The 24,870-nt window shown below is 39.8% G+C and overlaps 1 protein-coding gene across 2 annotated transcripts in view; it reads left to right on the top strand.

The window, feature by feature from the left end:
* LOC6039378 (RNA-binding protein Musashi homolog Rbp6) overlaps positions 1 to 24,870 on the top strand; it is a 92,133-nt gene that overhangs the window by 10,375 nt on the left and 56,888 nt on the right. For both annotated transcript variants that reach the window (XM_038262038.1, XM_038262039.1), the window contains exon 2: positions 9,351 to 9,715. In XM_038262038.1, the coding sequence (XP_038117966.1) occupies positions 9,618 to 9,715 (98 nt within the window). In that variant the 5' untranslated portion in view covers positions 9,351 to 9,617. The remainder of the gene's footprint in view (positions 1 to 9,350; positions 9,716 to 24,870) is intronic.

The following is a 24,870-nucleotide window of genomic DNA, read 5'->3' as shown; positions in this document are numbered from 1 at the left end:
ACAAACATTATTTTTTAAAAGATATATGGATATAAAAAAATCTATCATTACTTTCTAATTATTCAATAAAATGCGTACATACGTCGTTATTATATTAGCGTATGTGCATAATGATTGAAATATATTTAAAATTGTACATAGGTTGATTTGTTATTGTCGTATGTGCATCATTTTACTGAATGCACATAGGACACTGAGAGGTAAAACGACGTAAATTATTTTGTATAAAAATTTAAGAGAATGCTCATAGGTTATTTTGCATTTCGCTAATATTTTTAAAAATTAAATACTTAGAAGAAATCGGGTTTGAGGATAGTGTAGTTTTGGATATGCAGAACGTCATGCATTGAATAACTCAGTTTGTTTACTTTTGGCGCATAGGACCTTTTGAAAAAGTACTCTAGAACTTATCTTTCTCCAAAGTAAATTTTAATTATTGATTATTATTGCATGCGTTAAAACCGAATAAAACAAATTTATTAACTCCACACATTTACTTGCACGCTTTGGCCGCCCTGGCCTGCACGTGTCGGTGTGATGAACGGGTGCGATCGAGAACGAATCAACCGACAATATAAATACACACACACACACGCACGCAAAGCGGGCAGCTGCACGCCAAGAGAGAGAGAGAGAGAGGATTGAACTTTTGATTCTGTCCATGCTTTTGCCTGGTCAGATGTGCGACAGATTTCGTGTGCGTGTGAAAGGGGGAAGGAGCGAGAAAGAGTAAACGAGAACACGCACACAGGCGCATATTTACTGTACAATAATTTCCTGCTCTGCATCGCAGCGGCGGCAGCAGCTTGAAGCTTGAATCCTTCGAGATGAGAACATTGCGATGGAGGAGAGTGAATTAAAATTTTAGAGAAAGAGAGCGTGCACAGAACGCGGAGAGCTGAGCGGAAGATGAATGGGATTGTTTGTTTTTATTCAAAGTTTTTTTTTTGTCGCTGGCTCTGCGGCCTCTTGTCCTTGCTTGTGGCCATCGGCGGCAGCCGACTCTCTTCGACATAAAATGGTTTAGTTTGATTACTTTTTAGCAGGCGGTTGACTGGAACGATGTGTCGTGTTTATGGCAAATATTTGCGTTGCGTTTAATGGAAATAGAAACAATGACACTTTCGTTTGAGATTTTGTTAGGTTATTGTTATTAGATCTAGTAAAAAATGCTAATGAGGAAGTTGTTTTCGTTAAACTGAACAAACATTTTTTTGCGCGTAAGTTTTTTTTCTGCTGTGCTGTACATTAGAATTTTATAAAAGTTCAAACAATTTTTAAACGAGCCCAAACATGCTAAATATGGTTACCAATGCTATAAATGCTTTTCAGATTGTTTTCAGTTTATTAGATTCTTTAGCAATTCTCTGAGATTTCGGTCATTTAATTTTTTTTTTGTACTTTTTAATCCGGCTGAAACTTTTTTGGTGCCTTTGGTATTCCCAAAGAAGTCATTTTGCATCATAAGTTTGTCCATATTATTTTCCATACAAATTTGGCAACTGCCCATACAAAATGGTATATGAAAATTCAAAAATCTATCTTTTGAAGGAATTTTTTGATCGATTAGGTGTCTTGGGCAAAGTTGTAGGATATCAAAATTACTGGTCTAACTATTTTGGCCAAGGAACCCCCTGAATTTTTTTGAATTTTTTATTTAGGCTTTTTTCAAATGGATTGCTGTAAATATGTTTTAGGGAACATCAAATGCCAATTTTTCAGAAATTTCCAGAACGAGCAACACATCTTTGACCGAGTTATGAATTTTTGAATCAACACTGTTTTTTTCAAAACATCGAAATATTGGTCGCAAAAAAATTTCATCTTCATTTTTGCCTTTCTCACTTTACTGAGGAAAGGCTATAAAATCACTCGAAAAACGAACTTTTTAGTTAGACCTCCTAGACCTACCTTCATTTGTACATATCGACTCAGAATCACCAGCTGAGCAAATGTCTGTGTGTTTGGCTGTATGTAGACTTGTGTACCAAATCAATGTCACTGGAATATCTCGTCACAGGCTCAACCGATTTTGGCCGGAATGGTTTTAATCGATTCGTCTTAACGTCCCCTAAGTTGCTATTTAAATTCATGCAGTTTTATCATGTATTTAAAAAGTTATGTTAAAAAAACTGCTTCATATTAAATTAAAATTATGGTAAAAAGGGTGGTTTTTTCATGAAACTCTCACATGTTATATATTTTTAGAAATCATATGAAAAGACCTTTCTTGTGGATTAAGAATTTTCAAGATCTGACTTACCTATCTAAATTTACAAGCAGTTTAAAAAATGGTCTGAATTTACATAACCTCAAATGGTCCCGTCTAATCGCCATAAAAAAAAGCCTTGTAGAGGGATGCCATTTTCCTGAAAGGGGGTGTCTGTATAATCGTCACAAAAAGTCTGTAGGAAGTCGATTTTTTTTACTCCTCACTTATTTTTATTAGGACCTCTTAGGTGCTGCGATCACGTTAGGGGAGATCCATAAACCATGTGGACACTTTAGGGGATTGTAATCACTCTATAAATGAGAGGAAGGCACCAACCACCTACAGGTGGATTAAGTTACGTTTTGATGTAAAATCGAATTTGTAATCAAAAAATACTTAAATGCAATTTTGCTAAAGTGCATCCTTTTCAAGTAAAAGTCATTTTATGTAACATTTTTGAAATAAGTCGTAATTATTCACTTTTGAAATTAGTGCCCAAAAAGTGGGCAAACATTTTGGAATTGATATATTTTTAAAAAGCTGATAAAATTCTCTATATTTTTCTAGATATTGCCATGCAAAGATTTAAAATCAGGATAATTGATGTTTTCTAAGTCTCGACCTAAACAACCCTCCAATTTCCAATGTCGACATCTCAGTGACTAGTGGTCCGATTTTGAATGTTAAAATATGAAACATTCGTGAAGTATTCCAATCTTTTTGAAAATATTATTTTCAAATTTTTTAATGTGAAGTCGTTGATCATTTTCGATGGAAATAAAATATTCTGTATTAAATTTAATTTAGCGAATTTCAGCACCAAAAGGAATCAGCTTGTGCCGGGTGTTGAGTTCTTCAAGTCACTGAAAGAATTTTTGATCTAAATCAAATGCGTTCAAAAATTTATATTATTTTTTGGTACAATCATTGACGTCCTAGTTGGTAATCATTGAGTAATGACGATTTCCATAACATTACAAAGATTGGGATAATCGTTACCAAAAGGAATCAGCATGTGTAGGGCACTATTCTAAACAACTTGTTGAAGGAATTTTGTCAAAATATTGAAAGCGACGCAAAATTTATATCCTTGAACGAAAAATCATGACAATGAAGTCTTCACGTTGAATCAAGACTAACATTTCAAAAGGACCAAACATGCAATAATAACCTTTTAGAAATGTTAGTATTGATTTAATTTTTTTGAAAATATTGTTTTCGTAAAGGTCGAAAAATTTCACGAATGTTTCATATTTTAACATTGAAAACCGGACCACTAGTTGCTGAGATATCGGCATTAGAAATTGGTATTTTATTTGGTTGAACACAAATTTTGTTTGCATGGCAATATTTCAACAACTAACGGTCGTATCAACAAAGTTTTTAAAGCAAAAAATAGAGAGTTTTCTCAGCTCTTCAAAAATATTATTTTTAAAAGTGAAACATGGGCACTAAGTTTTAAAAATGACTATTTTCAAAACAGTTACCTTAAAAATGGCTATAACTTGAAAAAAGTGCACTTTATCAAAATTTCACTAAATTACTTTTTGATTGCAAATTCGATTTTACATTGAAAAATGAAGTTGAAAAATTTCTGCGACCAATATTTCGACTTTTGAAAATATTAGTACTGATTCAAAAAATCATAACTCGGTCAAATATTTTTTCCCGTTCTGGAAATTTCTGAAAAGTTGGCATTTGATGTCTCCTTGAAAAGATATTATTTTACAATTGGCGACTTGTATTTCAACTTGTTGAATTTAAAACAGTTCACAAACACCTCATATTAAAGTTCACATATTTAAACTGACATTACCAGCTAAATGTGCTATAAATCGACTTACTTATGCCATCATTGCAATAACAAACCAAAGCCTCCCCCAGCTTTCATGGCTGTTGAAAACGCTCTTTCTGTTCTGTAGTATATCTCACTCACAGCCCAAGTTTCCTCTTGGGGAGGCCTCTCATAACTTTGCGTGGGCGGCTGGCTGTGTTGTGTGTTGTGCTGTGTGTCGAGCTCGATTCAACCCAGTTCCATTGTTCCCGAGCATAACTTTTGATTCTTTTCCCATGGAACGGAACGTGAAACATCAGCCTGCGAGAGCAGCAGCGGAATCGGGCATCATAAAAAGTAAAGTTTTCATATTTTTTGTTATTTTCTTCTTTTTCTTGTTTTTTTTTTTATTTTTTCTCTTGTAAAGAGCCTCTGCCTCTGTGATGAATTTCATAAAGGATATGCCTTTTTTTGCGCCATTCCGCTTCGCTTGTGCGGGGTTGAGAAACTGTTTTCCCGAAAAAAAAACGAGTCGTGAAAACCGATGGCATTCCCAGGCTCGGGCGGCGGAACCTTTCGCTCAAGTTGCTAAATTCTATTAGCGTTACATTTTCCTGTTGGTTTGGCCCATGACGAAATTCTCTCGTCATGAATTCGAGCGGTTCAGCTTCAGCTTGGAGTGTGCCGAAAAACCTGGGGATCGTTATTTTTCGCCGGTTTTGTCCCAAATCCACTGCAGGAGGACGGGGGAGGGAATTTTCTGGGCGGAACTGCCGCAAAACTTGGTGGTTTTCCAATTTCGTAACCACTTCTCCGAGGTTCGTTGATGGGTGGCAACAGCACCGGAGAGAGACGTTAATTAACGAAGAGTATCTGATGATGGTTGCGGTTAATTTGCAACTAGATGAATGTTGAAGGAGGTTCTAGGTAAAACTGTGGTATTTTTAAGCTCAATGCCACGGATTTGATGGGTGTGAAGAGAACTGCATGGATTGAATCTATATTCCATGTTTATGATTGGTTTGTGTGCAGTTTACGAAAAATAACAATCTTTGTAACATAAAAATAAATTGAGACAAATCTCAACTCAAACGTTTTTTGTACATTTCTGCTTTCAAAAAAGTTCTGACCTCGTTCAAACGAAATTAATCGTTTCTAATTTATACACATTTTTCTCACCTACCGCGCCTACCAGATGATTGAGCAAGAAAACCATCGTCTAGCATCCGCGTTAGCAAAGCAATCGAACGCCAATAAGGTTAGCGACTGCTAGTTTAGTATGCATTTTAGTTAAATATATCAGGTTTTCGAATCAAAGTGGGAGACAACTTTCAATACGCCCTTTATCTTTTTTGTTTAATATTGCAGTCTTGTATCATGTTTCTACAAACTCACACACGCCAACATACAAGACTTGAATCAATTACACGGCCAACGATCAGTGGTGTAGATTATGGTGTGCTTTACAATATATTTCTTAGTAACACGTTCTGGATGTAAAGAAAATCTCAACTCGGGTTAGTGGTATGCGGGCTGGAAGATTTAGTCGCTCATTGTTGTGGAGAACTATGCGGTGCTGTAGATGTACGAGTGTGGATAGTGCGACTAGCGATAAATGACAAGCTATGCAGCAGCCCGATTAAAGTCCAGTATGCAGCTGCTCTACATCGATTTGCTACTGGTGAATTTTATTAGATAAAGATAGTTACACGTAGAACAGAATATCATGTATAGTAGAGTCATTAGCAAATTTGTAGTGGATATAGAAGATTTTAAACTATTGTTAAAATATATTGTAATTATCAAAGTAACTTAATCGTGTAAATGTTAATCTACAAATTACAATTTTGCACAGAATTTAATTCCAGCTCGTTACAGGAAATAAGAAACAAAGCGAAATCGCTGTCACCACTCGTCAGCAACCCTTTTTCCAGTGTGCGCCGCCGGAACATCAAATCGGGACCTTCTTTTGTGACACGGGTCGGGCAAATTGAATTAGTATTTTCCCAGGTTACGCCAAGGCGAGTGCTCAAGAAACGGTTATGAGATTTTACAGCAATTTGTGCCTCGAGTGTGTGCTTGAAGAAAATTGTATGATTTGTCCGTAATATCTTGTCGTGCTGATTAGTCTGCAGTGTCCTTGTGAAGAATTATTTTTTTTTTTTTTGGAAAAGTCAGAAAATCAGAAATATTACAAATGTTTAAATTTTTCGATTTTGTGGCTGTGTTTCGAAAATGGCGCATTCGTCAAAGTTTCCACTAATGAACTTTTCGACTGAACATTTAAACTTAAATTTGAGGTCCTAAAAATCTTTTAAATCTAAATTTAAAAAAAACATTTGCTCCTAAAATTATAAGGCCGTTGCAAATATTTTTCAAAGTTTATGTCGCCAAAATTCAGGGGGCAAAAATTTTTTTTTTACAAAAATCTTCAAAATTTGTATGACAATAGAAGTCAAATCAACTTAAAACAATCTAAAACACATTTTTCTGCATTTATAATCATATTTATCTGGGCTGGATTAAAAGTATTTTGATTTTTTTAATGAAATTTTAATGTACCGTAAACTGGGGTCAATCGGGACACATGGGGCGATATTTTGATTTTCCTGGTTGGTTTCGGTTAGAACAGACTCAGGCCAACAAAATGTGTACATCCATTTCCAAATTTAAAAGCTCTAAGTACTCTAAAAATGCTGTCCCTATTCAGACTGTAGTCCCGATTCACCCCAGATTACGGTACCGCAAAAAAATAATTTTCGTCAATACTTAGTTATTTTGGAAACTAATGATTGCAAAACAACTGGGCAGGTGTAACATGCATTTTTAAACACTTAGTTCATTCAATTGTTGAAACCATGGCTCGAAAATTCAATGTTAAAACTTTTTTATTTTCCAATCATACAACATTGCCGAAGACACGAAATCGATCACAAAATTCCACCATAAAATACAGATTTTCGAATATTTTCGTACAATTTGTGTATGAACATCTGTCAAAATTTGGTGACAATAGTTTGGGTGCTATCTCGATACTACCAAAAATGACAGCGTGCTCAAAACGCCGAATCCAACTCCACTATAATTTTATGAATAATTGGCTAACATCGACTCCGAGCTCGGTACGACTTCTGTTGTTCAGAATTTGCCGATTCCGGCTCCGACTCTAAAGGAGGTATAAGACTATGGCAAACAAACAAACACACTCGCCCTTTTTTGACAGTTTGTCTGCGTTGTTGCTAACATTTGGCTTTGTTTGCGAGTTTGGCAAACTGTCAAACACAAAAAAGTGTGAGTTTGTTTGATTGCCATAGCCTAATAGCTCCTTAACTATGACACCAGCCGGATTTGGTTGTAGAGGTCGAATCATCAACTTCAATGTTGGTCAATTTTGCTCATAATTTGAAAGTACTTGCACAAAAAAAAAACATCGCAAAATGCAGATGAAAAATAGCGAAATCATAAAAATAGGAGGTATCAGACTATGACAAGCAAACAAAGCAAAATGTATGCAGGCTGACGTTTCTGCAAACGAATTTAGGCAAACTGTCAAAAACTTCATAATTTTTTGAGGACTTTTTTACTCTATGAAGCAATCAAGGCCATATTGCTCTCAGCTTTATTCCTGATGAGTAAGGCTACCAACTCTTGCTGAGCAAAAATCCGTATACTTTACCGACATGACACCATGGTATTACAAAAAATGTCAATGAATTATTTAGATAAATTTGGAAATTAGAAATATTTTTGTTAAACGTTTAAAAGTTTACAAAATATCAAGTTTGCTTATACGAATAATATCGTTATCAGTGTTTGCACGAAAACATTTCTAGAGCTTTTATTGGAAAGGTCCTATAAATACAAGCACAACACAAGGTTTTCACAAGCTTTAGAAAGCCTTTTGATCTTTTATTTGATGAATATGTTTTGTAAGGAATTTGAAAAGAACAATTATTGACAATCAAGTTTGAACTGAGGAAAACTCGAAAATTATGCAAGTTATCCCTTTAAAATCAAACTGACAGTTATATAAAAATGTCTAATTAGCAAAAGCTTTAACCCAATCAAAAAAGCAATGAATTTTTTAAAAAGTTGTTGGAATTCCGTACAAATCCGTACTATGCGAAAAATTCCGTACATAAAATCCGGCATGTTCAAAATCCGCGGAGAGGGTCGAAAATCCGTACGGTAAGGAAAAAATCCGTACAGTTGGTAGCCTTACTGATGAGTCATATTAACTCAGAACAAAATTTCCTAAACCAGCCTATAATGTTTCTTATAAATCATGTTTCCATCATTACGATTAAAAATATTCAAAATTTAGGCTTGAAGGGGTTAAAAAGTTTAAAAAAATACGGGATTTGTACTCGAAACCGTTGAATCGGCAGTGATCAGTGTTGGAATTCGAGCGAGAAGAAGGAAAGCATTTCTTGCTCGCGAGCGAGAGAGAAAACTTGTAGTACTTTTCTCTTCTCGCTCGCGCTCGCATTTTGTTCGCGTTTTCGCTCTCACCGCGAGCGCTCACGAGTGCTTTGTGCTAGCCGTTCGTCCCAAGCTAGCAATTTCTTTATCAGGCTTATGAATGCGAACCAGGCGTTTGTATAGAGGTGTAAATTCAATCGCTTTGTTCGTTTCTAACACGTTAAACTTCTCGCGAACGGGCAATTCTGGCTCGCGAGAAATTCCGTTCGCGAGCGGAGGAGAGCACGGGCAATCGGTGAGTTTCTCTCGGCAGCTCGAGACTCGTTGCGAGAACTCGAGAGAGAGGATCTTTTCTCGCGAGAGCGCAAAAATACCAACACTGGTCAGTGTAGTGCGGTGATACTAAGTGGAGGGCATTATCCTCTCAGACAATTTCGAGGCCTTTCTACTCAAAACTCGTATGGAAACATCTGAACATGATGGGCATATTGTTAGAAAATGTATTTCTTAAGTCACAGTTGAATATCACCCTAATCCGTGCTCGACCACTTAACTCATTCTGTTTCAATCTTGATCCGTCTCGTGTGCGCGGCAAGTAACAACCGCCGTCGTTTCCATCATATCAATGACTACTCCGTTTGGTTTTTATTTATCTGCCCCTAACACTCCAGCTCACAAATCCCCAACATCCCCCCTTGCCTCCCCCACTACATTTAATTGTCTCGAAACTAGTGTGTATGCCATAGTATTAGTGCGTTAATGACGATAAATATACAAATATAAGCTTCTATCTCCTGCTCACACTCACTCACTCACCAACAATAATTAACTTTAATAGCGAAACTCGTACTTATAAATTATACTGAATCTACCTTTTAGAAGAGAGTTGTTTTCTAGTTATATTATTTTCGTTCTCTTTTTTTTCTATCTACTACCATCTAGCGCAAACCGGCAGAACCTAACCTAGCGAACAAGTATACATATTACTCGAAAGAGATCGTGTGTAGTGTGGTTGTAATATTCTCGTAGTGTGTTTGGAAAACCGCAACCGTAGTGTGACAAAGTACATACAAGTACCTGTAGTGAAATAAAAAAAACCAAACAACAAATCTGGCAACCAGTAAATATCAAAGTACTACACCACAACAAACAAAACAAACAGTTTGCAAACAAAAATTGCCCAAAACAACAACACAACATTAGCGAAAAATGCTGTTTGAAAGTCCCGTCGCCGCTGCTAAAATGTTCCCCTACAGTGTGCCTCCGCCGATACAAGGTGCAGCTGCGGTCCCGGTGCAAAATTTAAGGTTTGTGACTATTTGAAACTTTCTTACTTTTTATGGTTTTTTTTTTGTTCACCCTCCTTCATTACTTGGTCGGTGTCTCTGTTCTATCTAATCGCCTATTGCATATTTAACAACTCTGGAGCAAACTTACAACCAACAAAAAAGCACATCAAATGATCAAAAACAATTTTGCTAATCACGAAAGATGAAAGCTTCGCAAAGTTTGTCGGTTTTTTTTATTGCAAAAGTTTTCTTCAAACACTGACTGGGATGCGAAAAGGGGACGGATTTTTTCTGATGGTTTATATTTTGCATGAAGAACGGTCTCTCTCACTGTGTATAGAATGTTGGTTCCGGCGCTTACCTGTCACATCTAGATCCTAGTTTTTGTACGCGCGACAGTTGGTCGGTCAGTTTACGCCAACCGGTGCGCAGGTAGAACCCGTAGAAGCGGTTGTGTATATCGATGTTGGTAATGGTCTCCATGTTTTTTTTTGCTATGTTGAAAATAGCCTTCTTTTATTTAATTTTAGCTTTTTCATACATTTGTGTACCTCGTCTATAGATTTTTCGCCGTTTATTTTTGCCAATCTTTTTTACCCCCTCTCTCACAACATATCCATATACCTGGGTTGGCCCTCTCGGGTGCAATTATAGATTTTCATGTTCGCTTCTTGGTCCGGTTATTTGCACCGAGGAGAGGTGTCCACATAATCCATTTTTCCTTCGATCTGCTGGCTGGTGGGGGAGAATGGTTGTATTTTTAGCCGATTCGTTGGCAGGTTGTCCTTATTTTTTGACCGACCTCCATTCCGACTCGGTGGTGGGTCCTTCGTGCTACAACCTAGTTCTTCATATAATTAGTTTGTTATTAACGGTTGTCGAAAACCGCATGTTTCTGCTCGCGAACTAGACTAAAAAAGACACTTTGACATTTTGAGAGTGACTCCCCTTAGCCAAGTTAATAGATCCCAAGGCCTTTCTGTGGGGCCGCTGTGTATCCATCAACGCTCATGTCTAGCAGATCAACCCCGTGCCCTTTGGTGTTCGGCAGCAGCGCAAGACTCGGGCCGGGTTCATTAAATTTAATGAATCGGCGTTGCCATTTCCCTCAACCTGGTCTCTGTTTCCTAGCCGATACGATGTTCATCTCCCGAGAGCAGCAGCCTATACAAGAGATACAGTCTGGTTCAGGTAATCGACAAGGCCGCAGTGACCTCGAGGGAGGTTGTACACTTCCTTTCGAATATTTTGGTGCCTTCAGCAGCAGTTGAGTTTAATTAGGGCCACTTCCTCGTGCATCGAGGGCTCGTATTACCAATGACCTTGCTCAAAGTACAAAAATATCCAACATAGTTTTTTGTTTAATAAGTATTTGCCAGCAAATTGAATGCAATTATCGGAATAATACTATGATTTTCAAGGATAATTGTGAAAGGTAGTCCACGTTCACCGCCGCCGCGCCATCGATCCTTTTGTTCTACGAAAGCGCAATTGTTGCAATTAATCGATTGAGCTAAACAATACTGTTTTGTGTTCGATTAGAATACACGCTGTTAAAGCGATGAGAATGCAGATTTTTCTCTTGTTCACCCTGTGTGCCATAATTATAGCTTCCAGCACACTTTGTAAAACATGCCGATGGTGTTCTGCACCAGTGGCGTTGCGGTGTGTAGTACAGGAAATTTATGCCTCGTACAACATCTCTTAATTCTCCCCTTTCGCAGTAATTTAATTTGCCACCCTGCTGCTTTCGCCAAACATGCACTAAATTGCCGTTACCCTGTTGAAGAATGATGATCCGCAAACTTTTCCCAAAATCTTGACATATGGGTGGAGGGTGAAACCAGGTGAAACTCGCAACAAATTAGCATCAATTTGTAAACGTCACTTACTTTTTTTGAACTCCGCGGCGCGAGCTGTTATCAATTTGTAGAAGCGAGCTAGAAAGTTGTGCTTCGTCTAATCTACCTGTTGAGAACTTTTTTTTTTCTTGTTTAGGCGCGACAGCTCAAAGTGGTATAATATGAACAAGGTTTAGCAATAAAATTATCTTAAAAGTTCTTCGGTCGCAAGTGAAAGAAAGATGAAAAATTCGCCTCCGAATGCCTTACAAAATTGTTGATGAGCTAAGGATTGTTAATTTGTTTGCCTCAGATTGAATTGTCTTAATTTAATTTTTCTCCTAGCAATTCTTTTTTCTAAACTCTCAAAAGAACATCAATGAGCAGACGATATTTTCTTGAATCTCTCTGTTGCTTGCATCTGCACTATTAGATTTGATTAGTTTCAGTAGCGAGATTGAACTTCATTCTGAAAATGTTTAATCAAACTATGAGCCTTTATTTCACGCATGATAGACAAGTTGCTCGATCTCTTGCAAATCTCTATGCCAGTGAGTGCTCAGTAAATTTAAAATTTTAATTAGGTGTTTCGATATTTTATACCTTTTTTAAACCACTAGTTATTTTTTCATCAAGCATTGACAGAGTTGAGGGATTTAAATTCAAAAGAATGTTTGGATTGACCTCGTTGAAGTTTTAACTCATGGATAAATATACAATTTAACCCTCTACTGCTCAATTTTTTTTTTTCGAACATTTTTATTTTTCCCGTATTCAGGAGGTCATTTTAAACAACTTTTGTTCTACGAAAAACTTTACTTCTCTTGTTTTATGTTTTTCTTGTCTCATTTTTAGTATTATAATTTGCATTTATCTTGTTTAGTTTATGTTTGGCCTATTCTACCATCTCCTACATTACATTTTGCCTATCCAATTTTTTCATGTTTTTTAGCCACTTTTTCAATTTATTGTTTGTTTTTTACATTTTCTGCTATAAAATGGCACCGTTATCATTTAAATTGTAAATAAATGCGTAGATGCACAGTCTTTGACACTACAAAAATTACTGCATACTTCTTTTTTACTTAATTTATAGGAAATGTTAGTAAAAAACACAGCCAAAGTTGACACCTAAAAAATGAATTTATAGAAAACATTGGCAAAGTCACATAAAACAAGTAAAACTTCCAACCCGAAAATTTTCCAAAATTGATTAAAAAATTAATTTTTGGCGGTTTTTTTAATCGAAGCCCGTCTAAAGGCGGGGTTGGTTTGTAGAGGGTTAATTTTGTAAGGAAGCAAATTTTTGTCATCGAGAAGCGTTGCTAGACATAAATTTATTTAAAAAAAAAACTTGCTAAGACAATCCACAGTTCTGCGCGCATGTACAAAGCAAAAAAAGTAGTAATCTAGCAGCGTGAAAAATGCCTGTGTGTAAAATAGATGTTGCATTATTTTATGAAATTTCATGTAATATTACACCTTGAAATATGTAATCCATCAGTATGGGAAACCTACTTGACCGAAATGTCAAGCTCATATATGCGTTTGTCCTTTCCAATCTTTATCGATCTGATGGCCGAGCAGGCTAAGGCCCTCCTCTCTGTTGGTGCTGAGTTTGAATCCCGTTGGTTGCAATTTTTTTTTGTTTACAAAAATTGTACATGCAGTGTGTAATATTAGGAGTCTTTTTAAACATCGGATTTTTTGCTGTGTACCGAGAGAACATCCTAGCATCGAAGATAAGATCGTTTACGACAAATGTCCGTCGAGTGAAAGGGGGGAATGTTCTCAACCATGGACTGCAGATAATCTTCCCAGTAGTCCACGATGATGTCACAAAAGGCCGGCATCAGGAATTGATGAGTTTTCATTTTTTTTTTTTTTTTTTTTATTCTTTGTCCTCTATCTTAACCTATACCCTAACTGGCTCAATCGGCCTTGCCATCACGGAGCCGTGCGTCTATTTATAGATCCGAGATCTATTGTTCTTCGTCTTGATGGATGTTGATGATCTCCTGGGGGTCTTGTTGGAAGAGTCTTCCTTCCTTCCTTCACGCGTTGCGGTGTGGTTGGTTGGTCATCTTCCCGTCCATTCCCCACTCACCCACCTCTAGTTGTTGTAGTGGGGGGAGTGGCATGTGTGTGTGTGTGTGGTAATTAATTACCGTGTGTGTATCTGTTGCTCCCAGAGGGAGCAGGGGGTTCAAGTTGCCACCGAAAAATCGGTGGCGAGGTGACCGGGCGGGATTCGATCCCTGATATGAGTTTTCATTAGTTTTTGATTAATTTTCATCAGGCTCACATTTTTACACATTTTTTATGTAATATTACTCAAAAAAGAGGGAATATTCAACCTACCAAATTTTCAACCTTCCAAAAATCAACTTTTTTTTGCTGTGCATAGAGCTGCAATAGAGCTTAATCTAAGTCTGTGGAAGTATTTAGAACAACTAGTGCGTCCATCCCGGGAATTCCCGGGACAAAAATCCCGGGATTTTCCCTAAACCGGGAATTCCCGAATCCCGGGATTTTTTATATTTTGTCCCGGGAATTCCCGAAATTGGAAAAAAATCCTTTTCTGGTCTGAAAACTCAGATTTGGTTGTGGAAATAGATGAACAGTTGAATACTTAGTAATCGATAACAATTTTAAAGCATTAGCAAATTTGTATTCGGCATATCGTCAGCTGTGTGCTATCTTGTAACATAGACCATTATGGTCGAAAATGAGTTAATGATGACGTTTTGCTATACTTAACAAACACTACAAGATGCTTTAACCCGATTTTTGAAACTCGCTTCCGTTTCCCGTATATGCCAATACACACTTGTGACATAGATCAATTTATTATCAAAATGATCGTGCACACTTGTGACACGTAGTACAATTGACAAGTGACACGCGCTTTTCGGATTTTTGATTACATAATTTACTGTATCTTTTAACTGGTGTAACCAAATTAGTTGAAACTTTGAGCAATAGTATACGGACCGATTGCTTCAAAAAGTTTGGCTCTACCATTTATTGTTTTGAAAATATTTATCATCAAACTTTAAAAATCGATTTTCTCAAAAAGTACTAAATAGTTGTCACAAGGCACACAGCTGACGATATATCAATATTAATTTGGCTTATAAGGGAAAATTATTAAAATTTTAGTTCACGAATCCACAAAATGCCTAGCGCTTTGAATATTTTCCATTTAATTTTATTTATTTTTTTATGATGATTTTAAACTTGAAAAAAAAAAAACATATTTAATTATTTTTCATCAGACATCGGCATCTGGAGCAAATTGGGACAATAGTAACGAATTAAGACAGCATGATGTTCTGATATTTTCTTAATTAACAAAACAATTAGTGCACAAATTTTCAAATTTATTGTTCAAAAATATCCTGTACCTATTCTGACTGCAGTCCCGATTTCCCCCAGTTGGCGGTAGTAACTTTAAGATAGTTTGTAATTTTTTTATATAAAACATGAAATTCTATTTTTTTTTTTTCAAAAAATTTACATTTAATGGTTTCATTCCATCTGTTTACGTTTTTTTGTTTTTTTACAGTTTCAATGAAATATTTTAGCTTTTGTAGTCATTTCATATAAAAATGTAAAAGAAATATATTAATAAGAATTGTATGATAATTAACATGATATAATTTGAATCACATTGGATTAGAAATTAAGATTCATTAAAAATCGGAAGCATAACAAAGAACAAAATACAACAATTTTTAATATTTTCGAACTTACTAAAAACTGCTGTTCTTGTTCAGATTGAAGTAAAGATTATCACCAATGAACAGTATTGAGCTAATTCTGTGATTGTAAGCTTGAAAAACATAACAAATTTAATGAACACATAGATTTTTTGACTGTTTAAAAAATTTCCCGGGATCCCGGGAATTCCCGGGATTTGAAAAATATTTTTCCCGTTTCCCGGGAAATTTGAAACCCGGGAAAATTGGACGCCCTAAGAACAACTCACCTCAAAATCGTGACTCATGTCCACCTTGTAAGAGAAATTACCGACGAGCGCCGCCGTCGTTCGGTTGATTTTATGAACTCTCAACGTGCAGTCTATCACTCCGCTGCTATTGCACCACATAAGTGATTCGAGTATCACCTGAATCGATTCGGACGAGGTAATTACCACTTGTCAAAGCCACAGAATTGTCAGTTTGGGAGAATTAAAATATGACTAGAACTAACTGTTGAAAAAGTTAACTGTTTTCCGAGTGAAATTGTTCCAAGGTCCTTCAGCCTGTCGTAAAAAAGGTCAATTAATGCACCAAGGGCAATCGAGGCAGTCGATCAGCGACGGAGCTCGCCAAAAAACTGCTAAGCGGCCCGATATTTCAACCGAACGCTGCACAAACTGCAAAAATCCGCAATCCAACGTTTTCAAGCGGAATTTGTGTGCTGTTTTTGTGCGAACGGCATAGAATAATGATCCCTCTTCTTCACTGCTTCTGATGGCGCAACAAAAAACCACCATATCAGAGATCTGGTCGAGCGAAAACGTCTGTGTGTGCGAGTACGTGTGCTGTGTTCTCCCCAAATAGCCACAAATTTGGCAACTCATCCAACTATTCTGCCCCCGATACACGACAGCAGTGGAGCAAAGAAGACCTATATCTGCCGCTCTTTCAAAAGTGGTGTTTGCCTCGTGGTGCGGATAATTTTAAAATAGTCAAGTCACCGCCACCGCATCCGCAACCCCCAGAGTGTAGACTTCTTTGTCCGGGTCCGATCCAACCACCCTGGAGGGGGAGTTCAACGGACGTGGTGTTCGGACCTGGAAGCCCCACAACAGCAACAGCGCTCAACCCTCTAAATAGGCTTATTCGTTTGAAGCGCTGCTGCTCCCCAAAAACGTATCGGGAAACACTCACGTGCAGCAGCTGTTACGACGTTCGTGGCTACACACCTTGTCCTGTGTTTGCCTGCTGCTGCTGCTGTTTTCAACAGCCAAACAACTGACGGTATGCCGGTTTCGAACTCGATCCTGCCAGCGCAACAGCGGCAGCTGCTGCGTCGTCGCTCCTCGCCATTCACCTGGTCCAACTCGTCAACCCTCGAAGAAAGAACGTCGTCAGCGATGCACACAAAAGGTTTCCGAGCACTGTGCCGCTAGCTCAGGTCCTTTCAGGACGTCGAGGTCAACAGAGAGAGAGAGACCTTTTCGCTGGCAGTGTTTTGTCACACGGATCCAGATAACCTCATCGAGCCCGGAAACCCCGGGCTTAGTTTATGCATTTTTAATCCTCCTGGGACGTACGAACAACACTCGTAACAGGGTTATGTGTGAGGAAACGGATCAAAGCAAGCAAGTGGGTACTTGTGTCTCCTAATGTGTGTCCCCCTCATAGAAATTCACCTTTTCACCTTATACAATTTTAAGTGAGAGGTGAATACGTTGTCAAGTATCCCCTCCTGGTGTCACAAGGGTAGAACCAATTAGGAGACTGGTGCGAAAGGTGCGTTGAATGTTAAAGCATTCCACACCGCAAGTAACAAAAAAAAAAATGGCTCGAAGGGTTCGTCTTGGAACACATTTTAATTTAAGGAGAGAGCGCACGCACATACACAAAAATACCCGCAGGCACAGTTCCATCTGGTAATGCCGTCGGTGTGTGGGTGTGGAAATTCACCTTTGAATGCGAAACGAGTGGGCCAGGGGACGGGATTAATTTAGCAAAATAATGTAATATGGTGCGATAAAATGTGCCTCCCCCTTGACTTTCGATGGGTAATATTGGCAGAGGCTTTAAGAATTTGCTGAGAAAAATTTGGTCTTGTTACTGTTGTAGGGTGTACACAAAAACATGTCCTTATCTACTCTTAAGTAATTGTAAGATTGCCATCAGAGGAGTGGAAGGTTATCAAACTTAAAAACCATCGCAATGTTCTTTTCAACACTTTTTCAAAGTTGGACTGTTAAATCCGACGAGTTAAATGACAGTTCTATAAATTCCCCTCATGTCTTGATATCTCTTGACAGTGTTGCCAGATTATTTATTTTTATGAACAATCGTAAAGGTTATCCAGCGGTAAAAAAGGATGCAGAAATAATTTTTAACAAAATTTACATCATATTACATTGAGAAGTTAAGTTAATTCTACTTAATCACAAAAATTTTTTTACAGTGTTGCCAAATCTTCAATTCATTTCAGTCATTAGAAATTTTAATTTTTGAAGATTTTTTTTTAATTTGACTAGTATTTAGTATTAGTATAATCTCATTGTACCACATAAAATAAATATTTCAATTGATTTTATAACCTAAAATAAAGCAGGAAAAATCCGGTGTTCAAAACAATCCCAAATTTAATTTAGTTGAATTTTTAAAGAAAAAAATAATATCCTTTTCATTTTTTATTGCTTTAAAAGCTACGATAGCAAAAATATCTCAAAAGTTTTTGTATAATGTCATAATTCGAATTCCGGACATTTAGTAGCATATCATTTTTGTTATGGCTGGCAAAAATCATGTAACAAGTTGGAAATGTGGAAATATCATCAGGATGATATTTTTTTTTTGATTTTATGCTTATGAACCGCACAAATTTGGACTGAAATGTTAGTGAATGGCATTCTTTAGGTCTCAAATAAATTGTTAACATCAAAACAATCGATATTTAATTCAAAAATTTGCTAGAATTTATGGAAATCAAGACCATAAATTTCTGCTTTGCCTTCCCTGTGCATCGGACGCCTATGAAATATTTCAGTGAAATGTTTCACATTTTTTATGAACTTATAATTTTATTCAATTGTTTTGGCATTAACTACAGCGTTCACACAAACTTTAAATGAATGTTGATGTTAGAATTCATCAAATAACACAGTTTGACATTCATTATGAGAAATTATATCCAAATAATTGATAAAACAAGATAAGGTGTCCGGGTTTTGAAGCGTCCGGGAATTCGAATCATGACGTTATAGGCTCTTAGTTCGTGCGAGTATCACTTCCACTTTCAAAATTACACATTTTTATAACAGTCTGAACTATCTATTTTGGATGTTCCCTGAGTTATAAGTAAACCCTAACTTTCAGGTTTCAGGTCTTTCCTAAATCTAAAAAACCTCAAAAGAACCAAAATGGGTTCTCACATCCTGTACAACAATAAAAAAAGAGACGATGTTTAACAGGTAATTTGACCTTCCTGATTTCAATTCGTACCAAAAAAAAATCCCCTGCCAAACGCTCAACTCAACCCGCCAGCCTGAAATTCTAGAACGACTCACTGTTGGTCAGCAGTGTGATTGACCCCATACAGCACCAACATGACACCGGATTGGACAACAAATCGGACCGTTGTCACTGCTGGTCTGCGTTGGAGCTAGAAGTGATGAGTTTATAGCAGACAACAAAAACAAAAACCTGTTTCCCTTTCCAAACTACCCGAGCGCGCGTTGCCCTGATGCTGACTGCGTTTAAGAACGAAGAATCAATCGCAAGAGATTCGCTTTCTACCAAGCGATTGCGAGTAGCCTTTGCAAATTGCGACGGGATGACCCTTAAAAGTTCATAGCCTTTTACCGACACGCACGAGGACGAGGTTCCTCGTTCTCCAGGTAATTGTCGGCACTCACACCAGCGCGTAATTGCTCTCCAAGACCTTACCTTGCAGCAGCAGAATAAGCAGCTGGTTCGCAGAGCAAGAAAAAAAGATGTGGAAAAAAAAGGTTCAACGGAACGAATAGGCATCACAAGGAACTCTTGTGTGCTTGCAAATGCTGTTGAACAACTAAACTGGTCCTGGCCACGACCGGGTGAAGCCAGGTAAGAAAAACGTGATGATTCCTTCGTTGCCTCCACCACGACCTCCGTGGAAGTCCCATCGAAAGATCACATCTATCCAAGGCACCACCGCCGAGGTCGTTGTTGTTGTTGGGCATGAGAGATGTAAGGAAACTAGAGCTTGTGCAGATATTTATAGGTCCAGTGGTCCAAAGCAGTGCGATGCTGTAGATTCCCTGTTGAACGTAGTTACGTTTGCAGCCAGTCGCGGTAGCCTAGAGGCGTCCGTAAAAACCGCATGCTAGTTTCGCAATGCTCAACTATTCCAGGCTGAAAAGAAGGTTGAGATTGGCACAGACAGCACCCCCTCCGACGAAACGAAGAAATACAGTCCACCGGGAAGTGTCACTGTGTGCGTGCCGGTGGCATTATACATAGAGACGAGAGAAAAAAAGCACCTCTAAAGTTCACGTTGATCCAATGCGAGGTACGAACGTCGTAGACCTTTGAAACTATCAGCATAATGGCGTGCCTTTGGCTTTACGGCAAGAATTAAACTCAAGCAACTGAATCATACGAACGGCGCGGCTCCGAGGCTCTCTATACGAACAAGAGTTGAAACAAGAAATCAACATACAGCCATGAACCCTAAAGTGAACGCAGAAAGGAACGACACACCAGTGCTGCGTTGACCAGAAGAGCGATGGAGTAACCTCGCGTCGCAGTTATGTTGTGTTGTTCGTCTCAAGAAAATACTTGTCACTTGCGACAGCAGAGCACGACGTCTACTCAATGTGCTGCGCCAGGGCTAAGCGGCTTTCCACGAAGACGCCCTTTGCAGACTGTGTTGGTCAACCCGGCTGTTGTCCTCCCCGCGTATTCTATCGAAAGCTCCCATGACTTCACACCCCGGAACAGTAGTGCTTGGCGGGCGCGCGCGCCGATTTAAATACTAATGAATGTTTTTGTTTTCGCGTTACCTTGAAGCGAGCTCGCGTAACTCGTACTGGAGCAACCGACGCGATGCTGGCCGACGAGGAGTCTGTGTGACAAATTGAATACCCGATTGGATTTTCTTTGATTCGTTCTCACGATTGCGACGAGCCGTTCCGGAATGTCTATGGCAAGATCATCATCGGCGTTTCAAATGTAATTGGCTGGGGCGTGGAGCCTTCCGCGTCAAGTGGGTGATGCCGAGTTGTGGATAACATTCTGGTCGAGAATGGTAATTTTGCATCACAATATGCTATGAGTTTTGAATTACACTAAAAAAAAAAACGTCCGACCGAAAATGTCTAACAAATGTTACGTCATTTGTTGAAACTCTTCAAATAACGCAACGTTTCTTAATCTTCTAGATTATGCTTAAAAACAGGCATCAGTTCCCGCATACGGGAGCAGTCAAATCCTGAACGAGCGAATATTTCACGGCGATTGCAATTCTATTTCAAGCTTCAACCAGGTTAACCCACCAACTTCACGGTACGGTTTCGCGAACCATTCGTCGCAACCTCCGTTTTCCGGTTAACCCCAGAGAGAGAGAGAGAGAGAGCGAGAACCCTTTCAACAGCATCTCATCACAGCGCGCCACTTTGTTTGAATTGGTTATTAGATTCGGCCGCGGGGAGGAGCCGCAACAGCAGCAGCCATTATTTTGTTTGAAAACCTATAAACCGATCGGAAGCCAGAATCCCGAGAACCGGCGAGACCACCAACATCCGGCAACGAGGCCAAAGTCATACATCTTTAATTCCAAAATTGATTCACTTTTAAGAGGGTTGCTACTTGTTTGGATCCGGTTTTTTGTGTGTTGCCTGGTATCTTCTCGAAAACAGAGCCGGCAACACATTTGGAGCACATTTTGAAACGAGCAGAACGATGCCTTCGAGAATGTTTCAACAGGAGATCAAATAACTTCAATGGCCAAGCAGCCAGAAGCAGCAGCAGCAGCAATAAGAACAGTATGAGTTCACACAAGTGCACACAAACATAGACGTGTGTTTGTACACCCAAGCGAGAGATCGCTGACATTGACTCTGGCTACTAAACGTTGTTGAACTTAGTATTTCTCCGTAATGCTCGATCTCGAAGCCCGTTCTTCACAATTGTTTGGGTGGAACACGATGGCGAATATCTCCCCTGAACTTTCAAAAGATCGGAGCGTTTGGAACGGTATGTCCACGCATCCTTCCTTTCCTGTAGAGTTAGCATGGCCTACTACATTTATAATTCTCCCAAAGACTTTCCAGCATGCTTTCATAGGACTGGCTGGTTTTGTGTTAGATAAGATTAGACTGAACTTTCAAAAGATCATCGATGAGTAAACACATTTTCGTCCCAAAAATCATGAATCTCCCAAAAGAGAGAAGAGACATTCGATCTTTTTCGAAATTCCCCTCTCAGTGAGAGCTCAATGAAACTCTTTCGTTGAAAATTCTTCGCTGATAGCAACAAAAACAGCTAAAAGTTTGTTCACATCAACGTCATATCAGCTGTCAGAGCGTCTTCTGACGTTTAACGTCAGAGGTAACGTCAATCTCGTCAGAACTCTCGCCAAACCACTTTGCCACTTTAGTAAAGGTACATTGGCAAAGAGATTGCTGCAGCATCCTCAGCACAGCAGTGTGTTACTGATTCTGACGTGAATGTTCTGCACTCACAGCCGGATCAGTGCGAGAGGACCAGCGGAGAATCAACACTGAGATTGGAGGTAGATAAGAAGAAGGAAGTCGGAAAAAAGCTCCCCCCAAACATCCCGCACACGTGTGTGTGTGTGTGTGTGTGTTGGTATGGGAATGTGTGTATCCGTAAGTGTGGGGGGACCCCCCTCAGCACAGAGCAAAAAGACACAAAGCCCAAGCTCCCCAAGCTGTGCACAGAGTTCTATTCAAGAGCTCTGAAATCTACTCCGACACACAGACACACTGATTCGTCGTGTTTCAGCCCAGAAGAGTGGGACGCGCAAAAAAGCATAAACCTGGCAAGGCTGTGCAGAGAGAACGAGTTGAACAACCACAAAGGGAAGCGTTGTGGGGGAAAGGGAGAGTGACAGCAGCAGGGGAAGGGGGACTAATGTCGGAAAATGAAGCACGGCCAGGGTTGTAACCACGAGGGGGTGCCATTCACTTTCTTTCAAGCAGTTTGTGGAGCGTCGGGTTGGCTCGGCGCGGGTTTACCTCAAGATATACTTATCGTGAATGGTCCACTTCAGCTGAGGGGGACGACCGCGGTGTAGTGGGTGACCCAACCTCTCACAAGAGTGTCCACCGGAGTGAGTCAGGGAGGGTCGTGGAAATTGTGTGCGCTGGAGCAGTAGCAGCAGCGAGCAAAAATGGTAATAACAAAAATTCAAAACACATTCTCCTCTTCCATTGATACACATTGTGTTGCTGTTACTGTTGCTGTACCGCGCGCTTCTGGACCCCCGCGCGCCGCTTCCGCACAGTCATCGGAGTGGTTGTCAGTGACGCAAACGAACACTGACCGATGGAGGGTTTTGAGATACCTCAAAGATTCCAGAGTTAAAATTTCGAACAGGCAGTTCGAGTTTCTCAAACAAGGTCAAACAGAACCGACCTCCTGGTCAAAGACTTCCAACCGGCGGTGTGACCGCCCGGCGCAAGAAACGATACAAGAGAATACTGATTCAGTCACGCGGTTCTGACAGCTATACCCCACCGCTGCTGGAGCTGAAGCTTCTCCACACAACTCCAGCGCCGAGGTTGCGGGTGCCGTGGGAAATCGCCGGAGAGACTCCCCTTGATCTTCACCAACCCCTCCCTTCGCGGACAAGACGATGAGAACTGCTGTTAGTTGTGTTTGGTTGCAGAAATAATGTCGCTCTCTCACTCCGGCAAGCGAAAAAAAAAAACTCCGCCACAAGAATACAAGAAACGCGAACGGCGCTGCACAAAGAGATCGAAAGTATATACGCGAATGACCGCGAAGAACCAACAGGCCAAAGCGGACCACGATTGGGGCAAAAAAAGGTAGAGTGGTTGGACACAGGAAGCTGGCGACCGGGAGGAGAAGTTGCGAGTAAAAAAAAAGGCATAATCAGAGCACAGAGGAGGACTGGCATGAGGGACGACTTAAGCGGGGGGAAAGGTAAATCCGTATCCGTGGTGAGCTCTCCATGGCAGGGTCATTGCGATGTGGTCCGGTGGATTTGATTGAATCGATAGGGAGTGAAGTCGGTGGACGGTGGCCCAAGGAACGACAGTTGAAATTGAATAGTTTCCATTTCTTCGCTTCCCCACTGGATGACATTCCGGGCGTGGGTAGCATCCGACCGGATAACCTTTGAGCTTTGAATAGTTTGCTCCCTTTTTGCTTCTCCTGCGGAGCGTTCCAGATTCCTGCAACATAGAGTTCGCTTTCAGTGACATTTCCACTGCAATTTTCGAAAGTGATTGAGTCTCGTAGTCCATTATCTGTTCCTTGAACATCAGGAATTATACGCGTGGATAGGCATTTTCATCACCGGCGAAGTCGTTCAACGCTAACGCGAACCCATTTCTCAATTACCTGCGCGTTGTTTCCCCCCTTGCGTTTAATAAATTTGTCTTGGACGCGCAAAGAGTCTGGAGTCCAAAGAATGGCGCGTAGAAGGAAAAGAGGCTGAATCACGTTGACGCGCTGCTCCAAAGCTGTGTGCCCGCCGTAAACAGTCTGGGTTTATTGGCCGACGTCAAGACGTCGCCGCGTACACCTTTCTTCCGCGAAAGCATCGAGAGCAGTAAGGCACATTCGATTGTTGACTCTATTACTGGGAGCTCTACTAAGCTTCACCGGCGCCGTCAGTACGTCACCAAGAGTCGTGGAATCGATTGGGGGGAGGCTCTAGCCCTTTCCGAGTTCTGCACCCTGTACAGTAGGGGCTATTTTTACGAAACCTTTCGAAGACTCTCAAAGACAGCAGATTGTTCAAAGAACTTAGAATATTCGAAACTTCAAGAATTCACTTTTCTGGCGCAAAACGACATCCCACTGTGCCCAAGTTCTACCCGAACTCGTTCTACCTGTTTACCCGACGAGGACGAGAACGACGACAAGCGCTGTGTTGCGAGCTTTTTTCGGGTGCTAAACTTTTACAGTCGTGCATAAATTTACATAAAATGTAAATTTGTCTACAACCTTCTCCCCGCCGAAAAATACCGACACAGAAACAGGCACAGGTGCTCTCCACCGCGCTCGGTCAGCACACGTCCCACGACCGGCAAACTCGAGCAACTTGGCAGGTCGTTTTCGTGTTCAAAGTTTTGCCGGGAGTTTGGTATAGTAATGCCATACATGGGGCTCAAGCTTTCTGTTTCGATCTGGTGGGTATTCTGCTGTGCTGGATTCGCCAGGTATTGTTTTACACCCCCTTTTTGCGTACGGAAAGTGAAACTGGATGAGGAGGTTCACCCAGGCTGAAGGTTTCTGGGAAGGTTCTTTGGATTATATTATCCCGTATGTACGCGCGTGAGACGTGGTGATGAGTTTAATGAGTCCGTTGACGAGGGTGTGGGGACTAGAACGGAGAGCGATTTGCTGCCCACAGGCAAAGCAACGTTAATAGGGGTACAGCTTTTCG

Source organism: Culex quinquefasciatus, chromosome 3 (assembly GCF_015732765.1).
Source record: "Culex quinquefasciatus strain JHB chromosome 3, VPISU_Cqui_1.0_pri_paternal, whole genome shotgun sequence".
NCBI classification, from domain to species: Eukaryota; Metazoa; Arthropoda; class Insecta; order Diptera; family Culicidae; genus Culex; species Culex quinquefasciatus.
Note: the sequence above shows the minus strand (reverse complement) of the source record. Positions and strands in the feature narration are given on the sequence as shown.